Source organism: Xenopus laevis, chromosome 6S (genome assembly GCF_017654675.1).
Source record: "Xenopus laevis strain J_2021 chromosome 6S, Xenopus_laevis_v10.1, whole genome shotgun sequence".
Lineage (NCBI taxonomy): Eukaryota > Metazoa > Chordata > Amphibia > Anura > Pipidae > Xenopus > Xenopus laevis.
In genome coordinates this window covers 77,633,920-77,659,235 of record NC_054382.1, presented here as the reverse complement: position 1 = coordinate 77,659,235, position 25,316 = coordinate 77,633,920, and the positions used below count along the sequence as shown (strand labels likewise).

The 25,316-nt window shown below is 38.8% G+C and overlaps 1 protein-coding gene across 1 annotated transcript; it reads left to right on the top strand.

Moving 5' to 3' along the window:
• The first annotated feature begins 9,947 nt into the window (after window positions 1-9,947).
• adtrp.S (androgen-dependent TFPI-regulating protein S homeolog) lies at window positions 9,948-24,139 on the top strand. Its single transcript, XM_041567745.1, has 6 exons — window positions 9,948-10,219; window positions 11,911-12,045; window positions 14,271-14,372; window positions 18,117-18,232; window positions 22,758-22,909; window positions 23,282-24,139. Exons 1-6 carry the CDS (start codon window positions 10,067-10,069, stop codon window positions 23,311-23,313), a joined length of 690 nt encoding a protein of 229 aa, XP_041423679.1. The 5' UTR covers window positions 9,948-10,066; the 3' UTR covers window positions 23,314-24,139.
• The last annotated feature ends 1,177 nt before the right edge of the window (window positions 24,140-25,316 follow it).

Sequence of the window (25,316 nt, the reverse complement as noted above, 5' to 3'; positions counted from 1 at the left end):
TAGGGGTTTTCATTAGTTTGGGGGTTAAGGTGTAGGCCAGAAAAAAAGGCAATTACACAGGGAATGCCTAAAAAATAATCACTGGTGCTCACAGCATTGCAATCGGTGATGCATAATGAGAGAAAAACTGGAAACTTGTGCATTTTTCTGCTTTGTAAATAAACCCAGCATGTTGCATTTATATGCCTAGATTTCGATTGCAATACAAGTTATCAATCTCTAACATTCAGCCCTTTAAACTAAGCTCCAGTTGCACAAGCAAGCAAGCTTGCTTTCCTTTGTGCCTCTCCAACAGCCAGTCCACCATACTTGCCTATAGAGAGTCAGCCAAAATAGTAAGCTAACATATTTTATATTTAAATAATCTGAAATCATATGCCCAGTATAAATTGTACTCATTAGAAAAAGACATGGCGGGGGGCGTGGCCTGGACGCTGAGAAAAATGGCTGCCTAATCTTGTAGCTCCTCCACCATAACCCGCCAAAATCATACATAAACATCCTATACTGCATAAATAACTTGCAAAAAGTCTCTTGGAGACCCTTGAGATCTTCCGGTACTCAGAAAAAGAATTGACCTGCATTCGGTACAGAAACACGGCCACACAGTCAGACACTAGTGAGGGGAAAGTAATCCGTGGCCAGTGGGCCTACAGAAACAGAGCCTCCCATAAACCTGAATGAGGATGAAGTGCCCGATACAAATGGTGATTACCCCAGCGGGACAGACAACCTGACTACTCCCCGGAGGCGCCATCTTTAAGCCCACGAGATCCGCACTGCATAGTGCTTCCATGCGGAGAGCAAATAGGAGCCTGACCCGGCAAAGCACCTAACGCCGCACATTAAAAGCAACAGAGACTCCTTTGAGCTCCATCTGCCCTACCATTCAGAACGCACTGCTTGACCCGTGGGACCTACCCAGTGCACAAGCTAGTGCAGAGAGACCACGTGGTGGGTAAGACCGGAGCGCCGCTTTCCTGCATACTCGGGGGCCCTACTGCAGTGCTCAACCAAGTTACCTCCAGGAACTACCCCAGCCCAGAGCACCGAGCTCCCTGGAGACCTGCTGGTAGTGAGCGCAAGAACAGGTGCGCATTCATATCGGAGCAGGGACGGACGCTGAAGTGGTGAGTGCGGCGCTTGTTGCCATATCCCCCCGTCCAGAGCTTCCCGCTCAGTCTAAATAAGCACAATACAGAGGCAGATTAAATAATCCCCGGGGGCACTGAAGGACTGCACTCCATATGGACCATATCGTACAAAGCGGCCACGTGGAATATAAGGCCTAGACAAGCTCCCAGAGCAGGGAACAACACCAAGCACCTAAGGCCTAACAGCTGTGACTCACCAGATTGTCCCCAGAGACATATACTCAACCGAGTACCGGGTTTCTCCGGAGGTCGATAGACGGGCCACATCATCATCAAAGCATAAGAGCATACCGCAAGGGCACTTGGGAACTAATCCCCACATAAATCCTTTACACAAAACTACAATATAAGTGGTGCTATTCACTAATCAGAAGCAACATCATCAAGGGACAGCAAAACAGCCAAGCCCTTATACAAGAATAATACCTTACCACACAGGCAAGTTCAATGGTCTGCCACAGCCTGTAGTGTCACTCCACCACCCACAACATAATAACAACCACCACAGACTAGACAAGGCTGACAAACTTCCATAAAAAAACGGTTCCCAGCAACTTGATTCTCCAAAAGCAATTTATCTTTAATCAAGCCCAGACAGTGGAAGCGAGATCTACACAAATCTTTCTACAGATCCTCCACTTATCCTCTCTCCAGCATCATGACGGGAGGCAGACAGAAACAAGAAACTAACCCCTCTGAGGGATCATCAGACTTTTTTAGGAACAGAGGTGCAACAACAAAAGCTGCAAAACATCCCAATCCAGCTACAGAACAAGAGTTGGAATCCCCTTGCACCAAAAAAGATATAAACAAACTAAAATCCCTCCTCTTCTGCTTTAAAGATGACAATCAAACGGAAATATGAAACTCCCTCATTGAAGTCAAATCAGAAATCACGGCAATGGACCAAAGGGTCCTCCAACTAGAACAGACCCAAGAATCTGTCCAGGAAACTGCATCCAACATGGAAACCCTAATCCTGGACCTCCAAACACAACTAAGAGACCTTCAAGATGCGCATGAAGACTTGGAAAACCGCACCAGAAGAAATAATCTACGCCTTCGAGATATACCTGAAACAGGACACTTTCCTCCCTAAATACTTCAAGGCGATGATACCTGGAATGGAGGATAAGTTCCTACTTCCAGACAGAGCCCACAGAGCACTACGCGCCAAACCAAAACCAAATATGACACCCAGAGATGTAATAGTGCGTTTTCATTATTTCCAGACCAAAGAGTCCCTCCTGAAAGCATCTCGAACAAATCATATAGTTATTAGGGATAACCCCGAAAATCTATGCTGACCTAGCTACAAACACCCTACAAAAGAGGAAAGACCTCAGACCCTTGACGGAAATACTCAGACAAAAAGACATACCGTATAGATGGGGATTCCCCTTTAAAGATTACCTATAATTAGAAGATTACCTTCAAGACCCTCCAACTACCCCCCCAGGGGCAGAGATGCAAGAACTGGTCGACCAGGACTAATTGGCATAACAGGATAATAAGAGACATTGAGTGAGACCATCCTGGCCCAACGCATACTGGATGTCCGTTAGATTACCATATATAGCAGGCACAGTGAATAACAAGACTTCATTCAAATAGAACGTTGCTCAATGGAAAGTTGGGACTCAATGTTCGGAAAGATTAGATCTTGGGAAATAACGCTTTGAGGAAATACCCCTTGGACTGTCTGGAATTTTATCAACAATCCTATAGCATATATCCAAAGGGTCTTACTCAGATATAAATGTGTTTATGTGTGTTAAGGTTAAATTTGTTTAAATAGCTTAGCAGTTAGTAATTGATTGACCCCTTAGCCCAGACTACCAGGAGGTAACGTAATCCACTATTAAGATGCAGGGCTTTTGTAGTAAACAAAATATGGCGGGCTAAACGGACAGGCTTTATTCCCAGATGCCAATCCGTGACCCCCCAATTAAAGGTTAATCCTAGCGGGGTGCAATAAATTGCTCCCCCCTTCAGGTAACCTTACAAAAACAAAAAGTCTCCTACTTTGCGAGACAAAAATATTTTTTTGTTAGTTATTTGTTTTGTTCCCCCCTTTTCTATTGTCTCCCCACCCCCATTTTATGACATTTCTTCTTTATTACACTACCCTTACCACCCACCTCTTGCTCCATCTAGAAAAGCCTCCTAATTAGTGAGACCATAACTCATTTTGTATTGTTCTATTGTTTTTTGAGGGGATGTACTCTTTTTTGCTCTCTCCTTTCTCTTCCTTTTCTCCCCTTCCTTAACTCTCCAGTGATTGTCTTAATCTCGCACTCCAATCTATCCCTTTTTTACCAGCCTATCACCACGGTGACACCAAACCTCCTCAAGGATCATCCAGGATGGACCCGTGGACCCTCCCAGATCCTCGCTCCTTTGATCTCAAGGTAGGCTTGCATAATGTTAATGGCCTCAATGTGCCCCAAAAACGCACTATGGCCTTCTCTGATAATTTTAAATTAAAATTGGACATGTTGCTGCTAGCAAACTCCTCCACAAAAACCAAAGGAGTGGCCATTCTTATTGCAAAACAGGTGAAATTTCAACTTAATCAGAAATATGTAGACCCAGAGGGCCGTTTCATTATTATAACTAGGGATGTCGCGGACTGTTCGCCCGTGAACTAGTTCGCGCGAACATCGGGTGTTCGCGTCCGCCGAATGTTCGCGAACGTCGCGCGACGTTCGCCAATTTGGGTTCACCATAGCTGGCGCTTATTTTTGACCTCTCACCCCAGAGCAGCAGATACATGGCAGCCAATCAGGAAGCTCTCCCTCCTGGACCACCCCCACACCCCCTGGACCACTCCCCTTCCATATATAAACTGAAGCCCTGCAGCGTTTTTTCATTCTGCCTGTGTGTGCTTGGAAGAGCTAGTGTAGGGAGAGAGCTGTTTAGTGATTTGAGGGACAGTTGATAGTAACTTTGCTGGCTAGTAATCTACTTGATACTGCTCTGTATTGTAGGGACAGAACTCTGCAGGGATTTGAGGGACAGTGAGTTTAGGTTAGTTAGCTTTGCTGACTAGTAATCTACCTTCTACTGCAGTGCTCTGTATGTAGCTGCTGTGGGCACTGCTTCTGATCTCATCTGCTGACTGCTGTAATAACCCAATAGTCCTTGTAAGGACTGCTTTTATTTTCTTTTTTGTTTTTTTACTTTGCTACTATAAGAGCCCAGTGCTATTAGTCTAGCTGTGTTGGGGAGTGGGACTGGTGTGCTGCTCCTCCTAGTAGTTCACCACTACCAGCACCAACCAGAGTCAAAATTGTTACAAAGTATCTTATTTGCACCTGTTAGCTGTTCTGAGCTCTCTGCCAAAAGCTAATTAATTTAGAAACTGTTTTTTTTCTGGCTGTTCAGTGCAGAGAAAAGAGGGACTGGTGTGCTGCTCCTCCTAGTAGTTCACCACCACCAGCACCAACCAGAGTCAAAATTGTTACAAAGTATCTTATTTGCACCTGTTAGCTGTTCTGAGCTCTCTGCCAAAAGCCAATTAAGTTAGAAACTGTTTTTTTTCTGGCTGTTCAGTGCAGAGAAAAGAGGGACTTTCCAGTACAAAAGAGGGACAGGGGGTTGAGTGGTCAAAAGAGGGACAGTTGGGAGGTATGCAAGTGCCACCTAGCTGTGTGAGCTTTTTCACATTCTGTCTAAATAACAATAATAATTCCGTGTCCGTAAACATCACCTGAGTGATGTTTTTACAGCAGCAATAATATATTCCGTATCCACTACTGTATACGTTGCCCTTGCAGGCATTGTTTGCCCAGTCTTTAACCAAGTGCCACCTAGCTGTGTGAGCTTTTTCACATTCCGTGTCCAGAAACATCACCTGAGTGACGTAGTGTGATTTCTGCCCTTTACAGCACAAAACGCAGCGCTGTGTCAACAATGTATTTTTCAGATACATTTTTGCCCTTGATCCCCCTCTGGCATGCCACTGTCCAGGTCGTTGCACCCTTTAAACAACTTTAAAATCATTTTTCTGGCCAGAAATGTCTTTTCTAGCTTTTAAAATTCGCCTTCCCATTGAAGTCTATGGGGTTTGCGACGTTCGCGAACCGTTCGCATTTTTGACGCAAGTTCGCGAATATGTTCGCGAACATTTTTTCCGACGTTCGCTACATCCCTAATTATAACAGGACATCTTCAGAACCAGTTGACTACCCTAGCCTCAGAATACGCTCCTAACACTTCCAAACAGACATTCTTTAGAAATTTCTTCAACAAACTCTCAGAAATCTCAGAGGGCAGAGTCATAGTGGGGGGAGATTTTAACACGACAATAAATAACAATGTTGATAGATCACGGGATATCCTAGACAAACAGACAACCATTAACAGTGACAGAGACACAAAGCACCTTATTAATCACTTGAAGGAGGAGGCTCTGGTGGACGCATGGAGAGAAAAACACCCAATAGATAGAGATTATACATATTATTCCAATGTTCACGCCACTTACTCACGCATAGACTTTATCTTCACCGAACCCACACTATTACAATACATCCACTCTGCTAAAATCCATGACATCACTTGGTCAGATCATGGCAAAGTGGAAATGCTCTTTCATGGATGGGACAAGGCTAGAGGGGGAGGTAACTGGAGACTGAACGAATCCCTACTGCTAGACAAGGAGATCTGTATTGAGATAACTAACGCACTTAAAGAATACTTCCAAAATAATACTTCAGCAGATACTTGGCTATCAGATGGGATGCTCACAAAGCGGTAATTAGAGGGGTCCTGATTAAACATGCCTCCCGAATTAAAGGAATCAAAACAGAGAAGATTAAACAACTCTCCCAAAATCTACATGATGTAGCCACAGCACACAAAAAAAACCCATCTTCAGAAAAATACAGGGAAATACAAAACATAAGAACGCAGCTTATAGACACACTCTCAGACAAAGCAGCCTAACTAAATACCAATACTACAAGTATGCAAATAAGCCCCACACAATGTTAGCACAAAAACTGAGAGCCATACACACCACGCAAACCATACATGCAATAAGGACCCAAACAGGGAACGTGACGAGAGATACAGAACAAATTCTCAACATGTTTGGTAACTTTTACAGGGAATTGTATTCAGCAGACAAAGCCCCAGAGGCCAACCTTGCTAGGGAATCAATTAAGCTAACTGACTGGACTCCACCCCAACTAACCAAGGAAGACCAGGATATGTTAGCACCCATAGCAATGGAGGAAATAGAAAATGTGATTAAAACCTCCAAATCAACTAAGGCCCCGGGCCCAGATGGCTATACAACAAAATATTACAAACAATTCAATAAAATCTTAACCCCTTAACCTTTTTCAATCACTCCTAAACGGTTCACCCTTAACAAAACATATGCAGTCAGCAACCATAATAATGCTACTAAAACCAGGAAAGGATCCCCTTAATTGTGATAGTTATAGACCAATCTCATTAATAAATACTGATATCAAGATGTTTGCAAAAATACTGCCCAATAGACTCAATACGTTACTCCCCAAGATAATTCATATGGACCAGGTGGGGTTCGTACCAGGGTGACAGGCGGCGGATATGTTAAATATTGGGTATTGGAAAAATTGTTATATTCCAGTATTAATTAAGTTTGAATATGTTTCATTGTGCACTCATGACTTGTCATTCACACATCCTTCACACATTGGTTCCCATACTCCATTTGTTTCTTAAATCTGGATGGGATTAGGTTACAGGAAACAAATGTAATGTCTTATGGGTAGGCTGGGGGAGATGTATCCCACGGGTTTTGAATATATCCCTGGACAAAGAGCAGTTTGCTCTCTCTCACACTGGACACACATACAGACACACACTAACTCTCACACAATACAGACATACACAAAACTTTCATACAACATATTGATACATACATATATTTTTGTATTATTTTGGTAGGCTGTCAATAGAGCATTTGACTGGCTAGATATCTGATAATTTGTATGTATTTTCTGTAACACATTTTTACACATTAAATATACTTAAATATCCCCTTGGTGAGTGGTGTTTGTTGACCATAGAACTTATACAAATTATTTAAAAAGACTATAGTTTTTACAGATGGCGAGCCAGCAAGGCGATTGACTTGATAAGTCTAGCACCAAAACTACCCACCTCCACCCTCCTTTTGTCCTTAGATGCACAAAACACATTTGATAGGGTGGAAATATATGTTTGCCAATTTGCCAATTATATGATACTCCCTCAGCAAGGGTACTCAGCATGGGTCTCTTATCCAAATAAATTGAGATAAAAGGATGGATGCGCCAAGGATGCCCCCTGTCTCCAATAATTTTCAAATTTTCACATTATCCCTAGAACCCCTGGCCAACGTCATTAGGCACAACCCAGACATCAAAGGATTCCGGGTGGGAGATAGAGAGCACAAAATAAATCTCTTCGCTGATGACATTCTCCTCACACTCACATCCCCCTAAACCACTTTACCCAACCTTCTACACACCTTAGAGCAATTTCAACAAATATCAGGATATAAAATCAATACTACCAAGACACACACACTTTAGAATACTTGGGAATCAATCTCACCTCATCCTATAATACCTTATATAAAGCTAATTATCCCAAACTGATAGACAAACTTAAAAAAGACCTATCTACTTGGCAGGGGCGATCCTGGCCCCTCCACCGCTTGGCTGCTGCCCCCCCCCTCCCCCAGAAATTCGCTCTTAAAGTACCAGGAGCAGCATTTTTGCTGCCCCTGGTACCTAGTGGGGCGCTGCCGCCTCAGACGACAGCCTCAACTCGCCTCATTGGCGAAGCACCCCTGCTACTTGGCATACATTCCACCTCTCCTGGATCGGCAGAATAGCGGCTGTTAAGATGACACTATTGCCAAGACGTCTATACCTGTTCAGGACACTGCCAATAAATTTCCCCAAAAAAACAGCCCTCTCACTTTAAAGAGCAATATCAGATTTTATCTGGGCAGAGAAGAGACCCAGTATTAAAGCGACAATCATGACCAAGACAAAATCGTTAGGAGGACTGGGAGTCCCACATATATACAGATATTACCTGGCCAGTAGATTAGAGGCCATGATTCACATGCACGCTCCTACAGAGGAACCATGGAAAAAAATTGAAAATCATTTCACAGCACCCATACAATTAGCACACTTATTTTGGATTCCCAAGGCAAACAGAGCTATTCCTAGAGAACTTTTACCCTCTTCACAACAAGAACTAGATCTATGGGACTCCATAGCCATTAGGATTAAATTAAGCACACGTAACACAAGACATAGAACCATCTTTTGCAACAAGAGCTTCCCGCCAGGATGTAATCCAATTGACTTTAAACCATGGATAGACGCAACATGCTCACACTCACAGATTTCCGCCCAGATCAAATCACCATACAATTTCGAGAATATAAGGAGAAACACAACATTCCCCACTCACAATTTTTTCGATACCTACAAATTAGACACTATGTAGACACTAAAATCAAAACCCAGAATGATCAAACCATGACCTACTTTGAAACAAACTATACAGCCAACTTTCATCAGATACCACTGATATACGTCAGCCATACATGACAAAGTGGGAAACAGATTTAGATCTCACAATATCACACAAAACCTGGTCATATATTTGGGAAACCGCCAAAAAAATATCTTATTTCGTTGGTACTTCACCCCAACACGCATCAGCAAACTTAGCAGTAATTCAGAACACGTCACTTGCTGTGGGGAACAAGGATCCTTCCTACACACTTGGTGGTCTTGCACAGTGGCCCAAGAATTCTGGAAAATGGTAGCTTCTCTGCTCTCCGAGGTTCTACACAGCACTATTCAGGCAACCCCACACACATTTCTTTAAGGCGTGAAAATTCAGCCTATAAACTCCAAACTTTCTCACAAACTAGCTACCCATATCCTGACAGCAGAAAGATCTCTTCTAGCAGCAAATTGGAAAAGACCGTAATTGCCAGGTCGGCAATCACTGATAACCAAGGTAAACTGGACCCGAGGGATGGAATCGATAAGAGACAAGTTGTTAGATAGGAGCTACGATGGGGAGCTGGAGTGGTATCCGTGGGCCCAATACCTGGAAGGATTCCAAACTGGATCTATTAATGTTCCTGGAACTACCTGAGATATGCAACAGACAAGAGGTTGTCTGGTAATAATTTACTGAAGCTAAAATAATTATGTCTTCCCTCATATGTCTTCCCCCTTTCTCCTCCCTTCCCCCTCTTCTTCAGAGGTTCCCCCCTTTCTATCTTACTGCCAGCTGCAAGATAGTAGCACTGAAATGGAACAACCTGAGAGGTCACTGGAGGTGACCAGCCACATAGGATCATACATATGGAACGTCATAAAATAACCAGACTAGGATAAGCATGCAGCTGAATACATGTTGTAATTTATTGTCTTTATTATTTGTTACATTGAAAACCAATAAAAAAATGTTAAATATTAAAAAAAAGAAAAGAAAAAGACATGGCTTTCTCAGATCTGATGTAATCCCCAATTAGTTCTGTACTGTACATTTCCAGTGGTATTAAATGAAAGCTTATCAGCAGGGGGAAGAGACGCAACAGTATCCAAAAAAGCAAAAAACCGTACTTTGTTCTTTTTCTCATGTAAGAATCACAAGCAAACAAAGGCCCCAGTTGTGCAGCATAGCATTACATAACTTTAATCTCTCTGATCTTGTTTCAGGCTTTTAAATCCAGCCTATAAGGGAAACGTCCATGAATGCTGTTAAAGAATGCAGATCCAAAATCTGCTTTATCCATCAGAAAGAACATCTTGTGCTCTGCAGTCTTTTAAAGTAGCCAAGGACTAAGCTGAGTGGCTAGCATTAGTTCATTGCTCCTGAACACTTGGGTGATGGCAACCGCTGCTATAACCTTGTACCACTGCTCTGTTTTTATCTGGTATGTTTTTCTCACATACTTATTTTTTACAATTAGCTCAACAGATCAGCCAGATGGAGTTTTTCTTTATGGTGGGCTGTGGAAATACTTGACCATTCTCAATGTGGTAAGTGTCAGATGACATTCTTTAAATTACAAGCTTGTATTTATTACAGGCTTATATTATTTTTGCCACAGGTGTGTACAACCAATGACTTGTTATTAGAATACAGCTCCCAGCTCCCAGAGCCTTATTCATTGGCACTTTGTGTTTGTGTTTATTTAAACGTGTGGGAGAAGCCGTGACAGATCTGAGAAGCTAAAGGGGTATAAAACGAGTTATCTTTTTTGCACCAGTAAAAACAAATAAACATGCATAGTTGTTCACTATAATGTCCCATTAACAAAATGTATACAGTACAGCTATGAGACCTGTTTTCAGAATGTTCTGGACCTAGGGTTTTTCACATTTCAGATCTTTCTTTAATTTGGATCTTCATACCTTACATCTCCTAGAAAATCTCCCTAGAATGTATATTATATATATTATATATTAGTATAAGCTACTGTTTTATTATTACAGAGGAAATAATTTTTAAACATTTGGATAAAATGGAGCCTATGGGAGATTTTTTTTTGTAATTCCTAGCCTTCTGGAGTTTTCAAATAACAGATCCCATACCTGGAAAAAAATAATAATAAAAAAAAAAAAAAAAAGACCATTGATAATATGACTTAATTCGAGTGAAGGAATAGAGGAAAAATAGTTCGAATTTCGGATGTTCGAAAATGGCTACTTCGACCATCGAATGGGCTACTTCGACCTTCGACTACGACCTTCGACTTCGAGACGAACGATTCAAACTAAAAATCGTTCGACTATTCGACCATTCGATAGTCGAAATACTGTCTCTTTAAAAAATTCTTCGACCCCCTAGTTCGCCACCTAAAACCTACCGAGGCCAATGTTAGCCTATGGGGAAGGTCCCCATAGGCTTCCTAACAATCTTCTTATCGAAGGAATATCCTTCGATCGATGGATTAAAATCCTTCGAATCGTTCGATTCAAAGGATTTACTCGTAGGAATAGTCGATTTTACTTCGACGGTCGAATATCGAGGGTAAATTAACCCTCCATATTCGACCCTAGGTAAATGTGCCCCTGAAACTCAGTTAGAAGAAGAAATGAAAAAATCAAATACGTAGTTTGCATAAGTATTTCCAGTCCCAAGACTGAAATAGTCTATAGAGCCTCTTTTTTCAGAAATAATATTTTCACATAAATGTTTTGGGGTTGGTAGGTAGTTTTCACACTATTCTGTAGTGAGTCTGGCCTATTTTTCCAGACAGATTTGCTGCAGGTTTTCGGAAATTGCTAACTTTCTATTCTCTGCTCTGAGTTCAGAGTCGACTTTAAAAACATTATGGCTGCCAGCTGATCAGACCTGTGAAAAAGCACGCAAGGCTGATTTCTGCTACGTTATTTCAAAATAAAGAAAAAAAGCAGAGCAGTAAGGGACAGAAAATAATAACATTTGTAGATAACTTTAAAACCAGTATTGTTTTAAAATCACTGTTTGGGACAAGTTTGAAATCTTGAAATATTGCTGCTATTGAGAAGCTGAAACTTTAGACTGGTTCAATAATCTCAGTATATAAAATATGGCATTTTTAGCCACGTTCATTTTTAGAGTTTAGTTCTCCTTTAACTGTTTTTACTGGTATTAGGGTTAACATAAGAATTATATATATCTTATATTTGTAAGCTACCATAAGATAACACTTCTTCCTCTCTTTTCACTTTTTGTATTGGTTCAGGTATTGCAGACCGGTTTCTATGCAATTTGTTTTGTGGCGGATCTTCTGATGTCAGTACCAGGATTTAAACTTGTGAACTATATTGTTTCCTGCAGGGACCTTGTCTTCTCTGTGCTGGCTTTTCCAGCATCTACTGTAAGTTTATATCTTGACCCTTTTGGTTTGCTGAGGCATCGATCAACGAGCAGCCAGGAGTGTATTTTGTATTGACACCTTGATTTGCAGTTGGGAACTTTCTCAACACCTCTGATTTTTTTTAATACTTAGAATTAGTGCCTGAGCATGTTCAATAAAAAAAAAGTCAATGTAAATGAATTTAGACTAGAATTTTACTCAACATGTTCCAAAGCAGGAGTCCAAAATAGTTGATATAGACAATACACTATTCAGTTCAGAACATAGGCCACCCATGAATCATCTCTGACCACAGTTAATGACTTGATGATTTATCTCTCTCCAGTTTCTTAGATTTCGTTATTAAAGAGGAAAAATCTTTCATTCATACCCAGTAAAATGCCATCTTATAGGGATATGTAATTAAAGTCTTAGACTGAAAATATCACAAAAATAAGAACAAAATGTCAGAATTATGTAATGTAATTAGGGATGCACCAAATCCAGGATTTGGTACGGGAATCAGACAGGATTTGGCCTTTTTCAGCAGGATTCAGACGAATTCTTGTGCCTGGCTGAACTGAATACGAATTCTAATTTGCATACAGTATGTAAACTAGGATCAGGAAGGGAAACCAGGTGACTTTTCGTCACAAAACAAGGAAGTAAAACATTTTTTATCCCCACTGTTTCCTTTCCCACCCCTAATTTGCATATGCAAATTAGGATGCAGATTTGGTTCAGTATTCGGCCGAATCTTTCATGAAGGATTCTGGGATTCAGCTGAATCCAAAATAGTGGATTCGGTGCATCCCTAAATGTAATATGATTTTTAGACAGTTATTATAGAGTGAATTTAAGTTGCACATTATGCATTTTCAAAGATCTGCTTCAAAATCGCATATTTGGTGGTGCAAAAATAACTTTTATTACAGTCCCCATTAGATTTCTGGGTTGGCCCAATGTTTTGAGGCAATCATCTGTTGTGAGATTACTTCAGCCACCATAATATTGCACATTTGGATTTGGATTCTATCAATAAATACAAATATTGCCTCTGAATATTCAGAACGCTGCTTTAAATATCTGTCCAAGTGATTGTCGATTATAATACTCTTTATGTAACACTTCTCACCAGTCCATGAAGTTGAGCTTGAAATGATCATCATTGTTCATACAAGCAACGGCGAATGGATAGCATTAACACCTTTTTGTGCCTTTGACACTTTTTGAATGTTTTCTAAAACATATAAACAATATTCATTACAAGACAAAAGTCCAGGTGAGCTGTACATCAGAATTAAGGTGATGCTTCCCTATTTGTGTACCCAGGTGGATGCTGAATTGTGCCTATAAGATTGTTTGCCTCCCGGGCCCACATTTAGGGGCCCATTTACTTAGTTTGAGTGAAGGAATAGAGGAAAAAAAGTTTGAATTTCGAATGGTCGAATATGGCTACTTTGACCATCGAATGGGCTACTTCGACCTTCGACTTCGAATCGAACGATTCGAACTAAAAATCGTTCGACTATTCGATAGTCGAAGTACTGTCTCTTTAAAAAATTCTGCGGCCCCCTAGTTCGCATCCTAAAACCTACCGAGGATAATGTTAGCCTATGGGGAAGGTCCCCATAGGCTTCCTAACAATTTCCTGATCGAAGGAATATCCTTCGATCGATGGATTAAAATCCTTCGAATCGTTCAATAGGAATTGTCATCTGTTGAGTACTGTGAAGCTTAATAAAATAAAAATCATGGCTGTCACTGAACCAAGTGCTCCTCAAGCAACAGAGAGAGGATCTGGATATAAAGAAAAGTGATGCCTACATCATGGGTAGATCTTAACCATGCAAGAAGGCTTTTGATATTAGAAGTGATCTACCTAAGTGGGCAAAACCCCTACAACAAGAGTTACAAGACTTTTACCTGGATACAAAGGAGTTTACAAGCTGCTATCTGTGCCAATGTTATGTACACGCCACAATAACTTTGTTCATATGGTTTAAAGTTTGTGAAATAAAATGTAACTGTACATTAACATTTGTAAATATGTTGTTTTCTAAAACACTGAATCAGCATCTAGTCACACCTTAAAACTTTTGTTTTCTGTGTCTAATAATCAGGTTACTTTCCATATGCAAACCATGAATATAATATTTGTTGTTCATTGATAAGGCTTTTGTACAAGGCATATAAGGCAAACTCTCAAGTGTTTTTCCGAACCAAATTTTGCTTCTTTCTTGCAGTTTGTGTTTTTGGCATTTTGGGCACTGTACAGTTATGACAGACAGCTGGTTTACCCTGATGGCCTTGACAAGATCATACCACTATGGCTCAATCACGCTGTGGTGAGTTTAGCGCAAGATACAATGAAATTAAATGCATCTTGGTCATTTTTAACTAGAACAATTGATTTATATGCTTTGTGCATATTTAAGTAACAGGATATGAAGCACACCATCCTCAGGCTTTGCCTTTAAAACATTTTATTTCAGCGGAATTCACACACAAGCTTTTGGGGGAAAACCCCTTCCTCATGTGCATTATACACTGTTTGTGTAATTCACCTGAGGAAGGGGTTTTCCCCCGAAAGCTTGTGTGTGAATTCCGCTGAAATAAAATGTTTTAAAGGCAAAGCCTGAGGATGGTGTGCTTCATATCCTGTTATTCAAGATAAGGAATTTGGCTGACTTGGAGGCAGCTTGGGAGTGGATGCACCGTGAAAAAGTAAGTGTGTGCTGAAGAAAACATTTTTTTGTATTGTGCATATTTAAGTCTGCACACTTTTAATTGTTGTTAAGGTGGAAGAAAACAACAACCAAATGACATCTCAGGGCAATGAAACATATATACTTCCATTTCCAGACAGTGATGCAGAGTGGATGAAACATAGCCAAAAAATGCAAACGCTTCACTTTATCTATATAACGTAGAGGCAACGAAGGATCAGCTAGCCATAGTCTAACAACAACTCAGAGTATTATATGACAGTCTATGTAAGTAGTGCAACGACAAGTACTTTGACTACAGTTATTAAGTTAGTAATGTGTACAATACAGCTACAGCAATGTATAGGTACGGTGCTGTTAGATATCTATGTATTGGCAAATACAAACTAACCCAAAAACACACAAATAATAAACGGTAAAACCAAAATACTAAGTGCAAAAACAGGAATAGGGGACAGAAATAATCAGGATTAAACAGCAAAACATGACAGTATTCACTTTTTGATAGGTTAGTGCAAAATAATAAAAATACTTTTTACAAACACTTTTTTAAACTTGAAACCTCTAAACTTGGAACTTTGATTTTGAAGTTCTGCCCATAGATATTGGTTATATCCCTGAGTACATCTCTGAAGCCTGCCCCATCAGATTATTGGCTTATCATAAAAACCACCTTATGTGACTTTCTGATTAGTTAGTGTCTGCTAATAACTTGTCAGGGAGCCGGGAGCTCCCTCCAAGGAGGTAGTCAGGATAAAGGAGGAAGCCCTCTTGAGGGAGCAATGTCGCGGTATCCGAAGGGTTAAGCAGAATCAGTAGTAGTGGTCACAGGCAGGAGTTAACGAGGGCAGGCAGATCAGAATCAAATATCAAGAGTTCAGGCAGGGGGTCAGAACCAAGGCAGGAGCAGGAACAGGCTGGGAGCTAGAAACAGACTGGGAGCAGGAATCAGGCTGGGAGCTGGAAACAGGCTGGAATCAGGTTGGGAGCAGGAAACACAAACAGGAACCCAGGATCAATGGCAGCAAATCCTATTCTTGGGCGCCGTCACAGTGTTTTGGGCGCCCTTTTATGACGAGATCCCGGCACCAGTGATGACACCATCATGCAGCGACGCTGCAGCCATGTGTTCAGCATGGGCGCCGCCATCTTGGATCTTCACTGTGACCGCCAGGAATGTAAACAGCGCCGTCGGGTACTTCTGGATCGGGTACTTCTGGCAGTCCTGACACAACTGGCGTTTCAGCCTTCTTTGCCTGCATTGATTCCTCTATGGCTTATGTTTCATTCTGCAAAGATGTAATATTATATTCCAATCTGACGAGTCCCTATTTATATGCTCCACATTGATTGTTACAACCCCAAGTCTTTCCCTCACTGCCTCATATGTGTTACTGAAAATGAGGTGTTAACTGACAGGAACAATTCTACATCTGCTGCTTTCAAGCTGTCTACCTTGATTGTATCTTAAACTGAATCATGTACACTTCAATAAATGTTCTGCCAAACTGCACATGATTCTGTGTAAGCAACCACCTGCTCTCTCATTAGCAAAGATAAGCTGGTAGATAAATGAGGACGCAGCATACTGGAATGTGATTATAAATTTCAGAAAAGAAAACAGAAGACATGAAGGGAGTTATCCAGGTATGGAAGACTGCAATACCGTCTTTTGCACTTCAATAAGTGTAATGGGATGCTCTCCTTCTTTCTCCCTTATTTACTTATTTCCTAGAGAAAATGCACCCTTCTGCCTGTGCTGTGCCTATTTCCTCACTTGGTTACTCACATACTCCATTCTCAGTAAACTGCACATGAGTACAAGTGCTCCACTCTTTCCTCCTTATCATTGATTTAATCCATATTGTCCTTGTTGGTGTCAGTTGCCCTTAAATAAATGACATCTGAAGAGCTGAACAGAAAGAGACTTTATTCATTGTCTCCTTGACCTTCTTGATCAATAGCATTTGATGCTATTGATCAGACCCTCCTCATAAAAAAATCACTATGCTGGTGTCTTGAACACTGGCCAAATGCATAAAGGGCAAAATCACATATAGATATAATGCACTGAAAAAAATAATTTTGGTAATTTTTGGAGAGCATACTCACCAGAATAAGGGCTGTATGGACCAATCAAAGACTATCAAAACTTGACTTTTTCTTCCACCCTGTGATAATTCATTGAGTACCCTTGGCCAGTTACACCTTTTGTTCTACAGAGTCCAAAGTCTTGGGTCCATCTGTGAATGTTTTTCTATTCTGTCCTTATCCATTACTCCATTACTAGATCCCCTGGTTTTGACCTTTGCCCTGTTCCACTCGCTTGTATATGTTTATAGTCTGCCCAGACTACTTGTCTTGCTTTCCACTTGCCCTGACATTTTTGCCTGCCCTATTGAACTAGTCTTTGCCTGCTGCTTGCTCTGTATTTTGGTCAGTTTATAGTTGTCTCTTAGCCTGGAATTTTACACTAACCCTATTTGTCCTTGTTCAGTTGGGTTTTAAACCACAGTACTCCATCAGGTAATCTTGACAGAATGATCCACCATAGAGTGGAGAAAAAGACTCCTTAAAGTGATAGACACCAAAAATGACTTTTTAAAATATGAATGAACATTAAAAGTTACCTATAGGTCATGTTTTTTGCTGAGAGATTTGTTTTCGTAAGAAATTGTTAGTTGAGGTTCCTAAACCTGACTGTTTTGCTAACTTGACTGTCCCATTTCAGCCTGTCAGTTAAAGTTTCTAATTCTAACGGACTCCTGCTGCACAAATATGGCAGCCCCCTTAATACAGGAACATGGGGTATCAGAAAGGTAATGTAAAAGCATCCAACAAATACTATATGTAAAAATTATAAGTAGCATGCAAAGCCAATATTATGAAAGATGTAAAAAAGGTATAATTTCTGGTGTCAGTAACTCTTTAACTTAATACAGGCAGGCATAATAAGACAAATTGTTCAGGTGGGAAAATATTAGTACACAGAAGTCCTAACCTAAACTTATTATTGCTCATAATTGCCCCCCTTTGTCCCCTTCTTCATTTCTCTTTCTTCCCTCTTTTCCCAATTTTTTTGATCTTGCCTTATTTTGCATTTTATTAACTAAAGTTTTCTTCTTTGATTTTACATATATGCCCATGCGGTACCCCCATTACTGAAATTACTTTTTAAATTCATTTTTTATTTTAAGCAATATTCCCATATGGAGTTGTTTTTTAAAAATGATTTCAATATTGTGCCTCTATAAAAAAAAAGATCATTTTAGAATAATGTCATTTTAACCATTTGTATGATAATATCTCGAAAAATGCAAATTTAGAGAAAAAAATCCTTGAATGTTTATTTTAATTCCCCAGCATACAGCTGTGTTTCCTCTCGCTGTTGTGGAAATGGTAACCTCTCCTCATCATTACCCACCAAAGAGAAAAGGGCTTCTCCTCTTGGGATTTTGCTCAGTGTGTTATCTAAGCTGGTATGTGAATATTCACTTTATTTTGTTTGAGATCAGTTAAATGCACAGAAAGAACTGTGGGTTACTCAGTCCTTCAGTGTGTTGGAAGTTGTTTCTTCGTCTAGATTTTCACACTTGGCACTTACTATTTTATGAATGGCAAAAGACAGAATCAATAACCTACTTTAAAAATAGCATAACTATCCATATAGATCAAAGGCTTACATTTACCAAATGCTTTCAAAAATGTGTAACAAGCTGCCTAGCCCATAGGGTTAATATATGATGCTGGTTTACCTTTAATGGAGGCACCATGTAACAATAACAGATAATCAAATGAAAGAAAATTTGGAGTACTTATTAATCATTTAATTAGTCCATGTAGCTAGGCAGGTATTAATGTTTCTTAAATCTAGCTGACCCTCAGAAAGGTGTATAGACACGTAGGGCTATTATGTATGTTAATAAATTATGATGGTTTACATTTAATGGAGACACCATGTAGCTATATCATTTAATGAAAAGATAGATAATGTATAAGTACTTATTGCTCATTTAATTTGGCCTGTAGCTGAGCAGCTAAGCACTGATGTGCATATTGATACCAGGGAACCTGCAGGGGAATTATTACTATCCCCGGATCTTCCCTTGTGCCTAAAGAATTGGTCACAATACAGATTTTTTAAATATTCAGGCCAATATGATGCGGCGCACTTGCATAAGGAGAACCAGCAGTTTACGTCCACAAAGACACTGAAATTCTGAGAAAAAAGCTGCATTGTTGAAAAAAAAACGGTCATTGTGCTCGAAATTGCACTTTGCTCACTGTGCAGAGGTAACTGAACACACCCCAAGAAAAAACTCTCTGTACAAGATTGTTGGCTTATATTTACAACAGTCGGGATTTCTCTTTCATCTTTGTACCACAAAGGCACATAATCACTGAAGTCAAACTGTATATGTACTTTCTATAATTCACAGGTATCATAGAAGAGCAAGTTAGTCCATTTGTTAGCATTGCTGCTTTGAACTGCTGAGGTCCTAACTCTGAGAGCAGCTTGTATGTCCCTTCATGTCTCCCTGAATCTGTGTGAATTTCAAAAGTCTGCAGGAAAGCTAACTGGATCCTTAAAAATTTACCATAGTGTGTGTGTCTTTGTATATACCTGAAGGGAGATTTATTTGACCTCAGTAACATCAATCAATACATTCTTGTGTTGAAACAGATCCAGTTGAAACTGCAGTGCTTAATTAGTTTTAGAATGATCTGGAATTGGAAAACGTATAGCATATTTCTGATATGATGGAGTGTCCTTAGAGTTTGCGTGACTGCATGAGCCCAGGCAGCAAAGACCTATATAAACATACTGTATCAATAACAAGCCTTTTACTCACCTTTCAAATGTATAGTCACAACGAAAACAAGTGTTTTCCACTTGATTCACATGCAATTTGTCTGTGGAGTTTTCCATTTAGATATATCCGCTGGGGAGCAAGGAAGCCAACTAATTAATTGGCATTAAGACATGTCTGCATTCCTAAAGTACTCCTTACAATAGCATGAGTTCAAGACCATTGCATAATACCAGGACGTGCACTAGTTTCATAGTTCTCAAGGGAAATACGTGCCAAATGATTAGCTTTTGTATCAGAAAAACACAATTGAACGCACAGTCAGTTTACAAGCTGGACCACGTCATGTATGTACTGTATATATGTTGTAGTACTCCAGTCAAGATTTTTGATAATAATATTATTTGCAGAGTTGAGGTTCTCCTTTAAAGAAATAATAGATGGCCACTGTGACAGTGGGAAGCAAAACATATGGGACATTTTCAGCAGGTTTCAAGGAATAATGGATGACTTAAGAAGTCAATAAAACCAAGGAGTACAGACAAGTTAGCCTATTTACTGTGTCCCCTGTGATCACTGATGTAAATTAAATGTATCGGAAAAGAGTCAGTATTCAGCTTTCAGAAGCTTGGGTGCCTTTTCAAAGGTAAATAATTAGAAGGAAAGACAAAAATCTTTGATATTGATATTTGATAAAAATTACATAGGAAAAATACAGTCCTTAGATACATTCACAAAGAGCTGAATATTTGAGTTATAACCGGAGTTATTAAACATGGATTAGACGTGTGCTTTGGGGTTTTCTAAGCACTCGTATATGTCCCTGACCCAATGGTCATTTTGGGAAAATATGATATTATTACATTACCCCCTTTCAGTAACTACGGACATCCAGTAATCTTCTTATGAGAGGAAGAGCTAAACTGAAATGTACATTGGTATGGGATCTTTTATCTGGAAACCCGTTATCCAAAAACTCCCAATTATGGAAAGACCGTCTCCCCTAGACATCATTATAATCAAATAAACTTAAATTTAAAAAAGAATTTCCTTTTTCTCTGTAATAATAAAACAATACCTTGTACTTGAACTAAAATATAAGTAATCCTTACTGTAAGCAAAAGCAGGTTATTGGGTTTATTTCATGTTTACATGATTTTATAGTAGACTTAAGGTATGAAGATCCACATTATGGAAAGATCTGTGATCCTGAAAACCCTAGGACCCGAGCATTTTGGATAACCATACCTGTACTACGGAAAAACACAACAGCTCAGAAATGTAGCATGTTCTTACACAAGTCTTATTCTAAAATTTCTGGATTGACTTATTTTATGTTCTCTCTGTCTGGGGTTTCTCTGTCCAACTGTATTCTTTACAAAGTGCAGTTCCCCTGTAGGTAGCCTAATATACTAATTACAAACAGGTTTTAGAAAATACATTATTATTATGCTGCATTTAGCTTTGTCAACATACAGTACAGCACTTTTACAGAGATAATGTCATCCATGCCCTCTGGAGCTCAACCCATTGGGTTTTAAAGCATAGTCAGGGCAGGTGCTGTGTCTGTTCAGCAACTTTCCTTGCTGTTTTTTTTTAAATACAGGGTGGGAGCTTTGGTTTTAGTTAGCTTTAAATTTTAGGAGCAAAAGTGTGTTTCCTTCCTAGGATTACAGATCTGGGGAATATGCTGGCACTTAAGGTACAGTAACACCAAAAATGTAAGTGTTTTAAAGGAATGACACTATAGTGTACAGTTTCCCATCACTGGTAAACATGTTGGGTTTGATTCAGAAACACAGCTATAACTTATACAAACAAGCTGCTGTGTAGCCACGGGGCAGCCATTCAAGCATAGAATACACAGTAGATAAAAGATAAGTTCTGAAGAATCCCATTGTATACTACAGAGATTACCTGTTATCTGCTGTGTATCCTGTGCATTTTCTCCTTTTTCAGATTTGAATGGCTTCCCTCGTGGCTACACAGCAGCTTGTTTATATAGTAGTCTTTTTAAATCATACACACCAGCAGTACCAGTGCCACTTAACAGCACATTATGTTTTCATTCCTTTAAAACACTTACATTTTTTGGTGTGACTGTTCTTTTAATACTTAATAATAATAAGTAAAGAAAGTTCTAAATATGTAGCTAGCATTGAAGATAAACATCTAATTGACATAGGCAATTAACAGTTACAATTATAGATTGTAGGGCTAAAAAATGAATATACAAATATAAAGATCATTTTTAAATTGTGGTAGATCAGTACGATCTTCAACACAAGTTAAAGGAAAACCTTTCACTATTGATCATTGCACTTTCATAAAATAATAATGAAATAGTGATCTGATTATATTTCACACAAGGTAATACATATTTTAACTAAACTGTGGTACTAATAAATTAATTTGTAGTAGAGTGTATTTATATTTATATATATATATATATATATATATATATAAATCCGAGAAGCATGAGTGCACACTGGGATTTGATAAAAATATAATTTTATTAGGTTACATTAAAACTGATCAACGTTTCGGTCCGAACCTAGGACCTTTTTCAAGATACAAATTGTTTTAAAATGAACCCTTAAGTAGACAAAGGGAAAAACACTCACCCAATCTCGTGCAGCATATAGAATCATGTGATCGAAGAGGACAGGACCAATCACCAAGTAGTCTATTAACCATTTAGTGTGCTTAAAAACACTGTTATAAAAGAAAGAAAGATCAAAGTACAAAATCACTTTCCAATATAAGTATTAGATTCAGTCAGCTAAAGAAACCTGTTTTAAATGGCAAAGTAAAAATTCATTGTAGCAACATAATTGCAATATTGAGAAGATAGAGAGAATTGTTACATATTGGGTGCCTTTTTGGAGTTCAGTGGAGTGCGGATCACGAAGGACTTTTCTATATATATATATATATATATATATATATATATATATATATATATATATATATATATATATATATATATATATATATATATAGATATATATAGATATATATATATATAGATATATATATATATAGATATATATATATATATATATAGATATATATATAGATATATATATATACACTCTATTACAAAATAATGTATATATATATATATATATATATATATATATTGATTTAATATATTTTATTTAGAAGCTAATCATTCTGTTTTTAATTTCAGGGTATTATGGATATATTTTGCTGATGGCAAGTGGGTTTATCCTTTTCTTGGATTACTCGGTCCATTTGAATTTATAATGTTCTCATTTAGCAGTAATGTACTTGCTGGGTCTGTCTATATTGCTGGAGAAGCTTTCAATCATCTTCTGTGGGGTAAGTTGATGTGAAGCAAGCTTGACAAAGGGGAGTGCCCCCGAAATGTTGCACCATGCATTGAATAAAATTGCAAGGGCTTGCCCTGCTGAATGATATCCTTGTGTGCCGGTGACCTTCTTCCAATTACCGAATAAGGGGTTGCCGATTTCCCTATCACTGAGCACCAGGAGGAAAGAATTGGGGTGTGCGGTTTATTCCTATGTACATTTAAATGCAGCACTGTACCATCATCGTTCCACCCACCCTCTCCGCAAATATTTATTGCAGGGTCACATCTTCAGGACCCTGACCCTCTACTGCTCCTCCTTGTTCTTTTTTCCTTTCTGTCTTTTTTACTTATTCTCAATTTTCCCATTTGTATTCATGCAGGAGGAAGTGAACACAAGAAAAAAACTAAATAAATACTGAATGTTGTCCAGTGCCAGAGGATTTATGAAAACTGACCCGAGTTGGGACTCCCATCTTATTGTTCAGTAACTGACCTAAAATTGGGAAACTGTTTCAGTAACCATCAATGAAACATTGAAAACCCAGAAGTCAATATCTACAGATTAAAGGATTGATGCACAGCTATTAGGGACATAAACTTCATATTTTCCATTTAAAATTGTCATTTGCATCTTTACCAATATAATTTTTGTTTACATCTCATTTGGAATTATATAGCCTGTCATTTTACAAAACACACCATTTTTATGCCACTCTACATGTCCCAAGATTCTTGGAGGATTGTTTATATGAAATTTACATAATTAATTATTTCATAGAAATGTCAAATATTGGAAGTATTTATATGTGTGCACATGATGGAGAGAGAAAGAGTATGGTGATTACTTAATTGCACATGTGTAATTGCAGAGTTTGCTGGGGCATTGGACAACAATAAGAAGAAAAATACCCCAGTGGTAGCATTGTGCATAAATAAAAGCCATGTAGCCCACAGAAACCAATCAGAAATTGGTTTGCACTATTTTAACTGTACTAGATCTATACATACAAATTGCTGATTGGTGGCTATGGGTTACAGGGTTTGTGCATAATCTGTATTCTTGTTCTTTAAAGGACTGGTTCACTTTTAAATTCACCTTTTACTATGTTACAGAAGGGCCAATTCTAAGCAACTTTTCAAATGGTCTTCATTATTTATTTTATATAGTTTTTTAATTATTTGCCTTCTAACTCTGTCAAGCTTTCAAATAAAATGAACAGATGCTTTGTTAGACTACACATGTATTGTTATTGCTTTTTTATTACTCATCTTTCTGTTCAGGAATCTCCCATTCTCCCATCATTCTTATTCAAATCAGTGCATGATTGCAAGGGTAGACTAAAATTGCTGGAGAGCTGCTGAATAAAAAGCTAAATAACTAAAAAACCACAAATAATACACTGAAAACAAACTGCAAATTGTCTCAGAATATCACCCTGTGGTCAGATTTATCAAAGGTACGAATTTAGAAGTTATGTGAATTTTTTTTAACTCTAATAAATCCGAATGTACTCACAACTCGAATGGGAGGTTATTTATGAAAAAAACTCGAACGTCTAATATTCGATCCAATAGGAACAAACTGAAAATGAATCTGAATCGAATCTGAATCGAGTTTTCCTCTGACGTGCGACATTCTTTTCTACCATTGGAGTCTATGGGGCGTAATTTTCGCAGCAACACTTGGCAAAAATTTGGCTCATCACTACTATCAACATCTGCAAATAATTCAACAGATCTCTGCCATTGACTTGTACATGAAATAGGCATTGTTTCCAGGGTCAAGGTGTGATAAATTTCACATTTAAATTCAAATTGCATTTGGTGGGGTACAATTCGAATTAGTGAGTTTTGACCAAAAAAAAAAAATTTGAAAATTTGAATTTACCATACACACCTTAATAAATCTGCCCCAAAAACAGACATATATCTCTCGCAGCAGTGTTGCTCCACCCATTTGCTTGACTACCACTTTCAGCATTTCTACCAGTGTTCTGTGTTCTATAATCTTTGTTCTTTGATGACAAGTTGACAAGAATTTAAATGTTTATAGCATACACCTAAAACACCAATATCTACTGTACACATCCCAGGAAAGATTAGATTTACTAATGTGGTTGTTTATTTATTGAACTTACAGTATATTTTAAAAAAAAATATTGTGTTCCAGTTTATCCCTTTTACACCAGACATATAAGACATAGTAACATAAGCAAAGACCTAGGGGCTGCACATGGTACACACATGGCACAGTTCCCCCTAAATTAGTGACCAAACCTAAGCAAAATGATCCCCCCCGTCAGCAGGTGAAACTTTAGAAGAACCTTGCACTTGGTTCCCTTACCACTGGGGTCAAGCTCTGTCATTACAGTAGTTATTTCTCTATATCAAATCCACATGCTAAATGGTTTATTA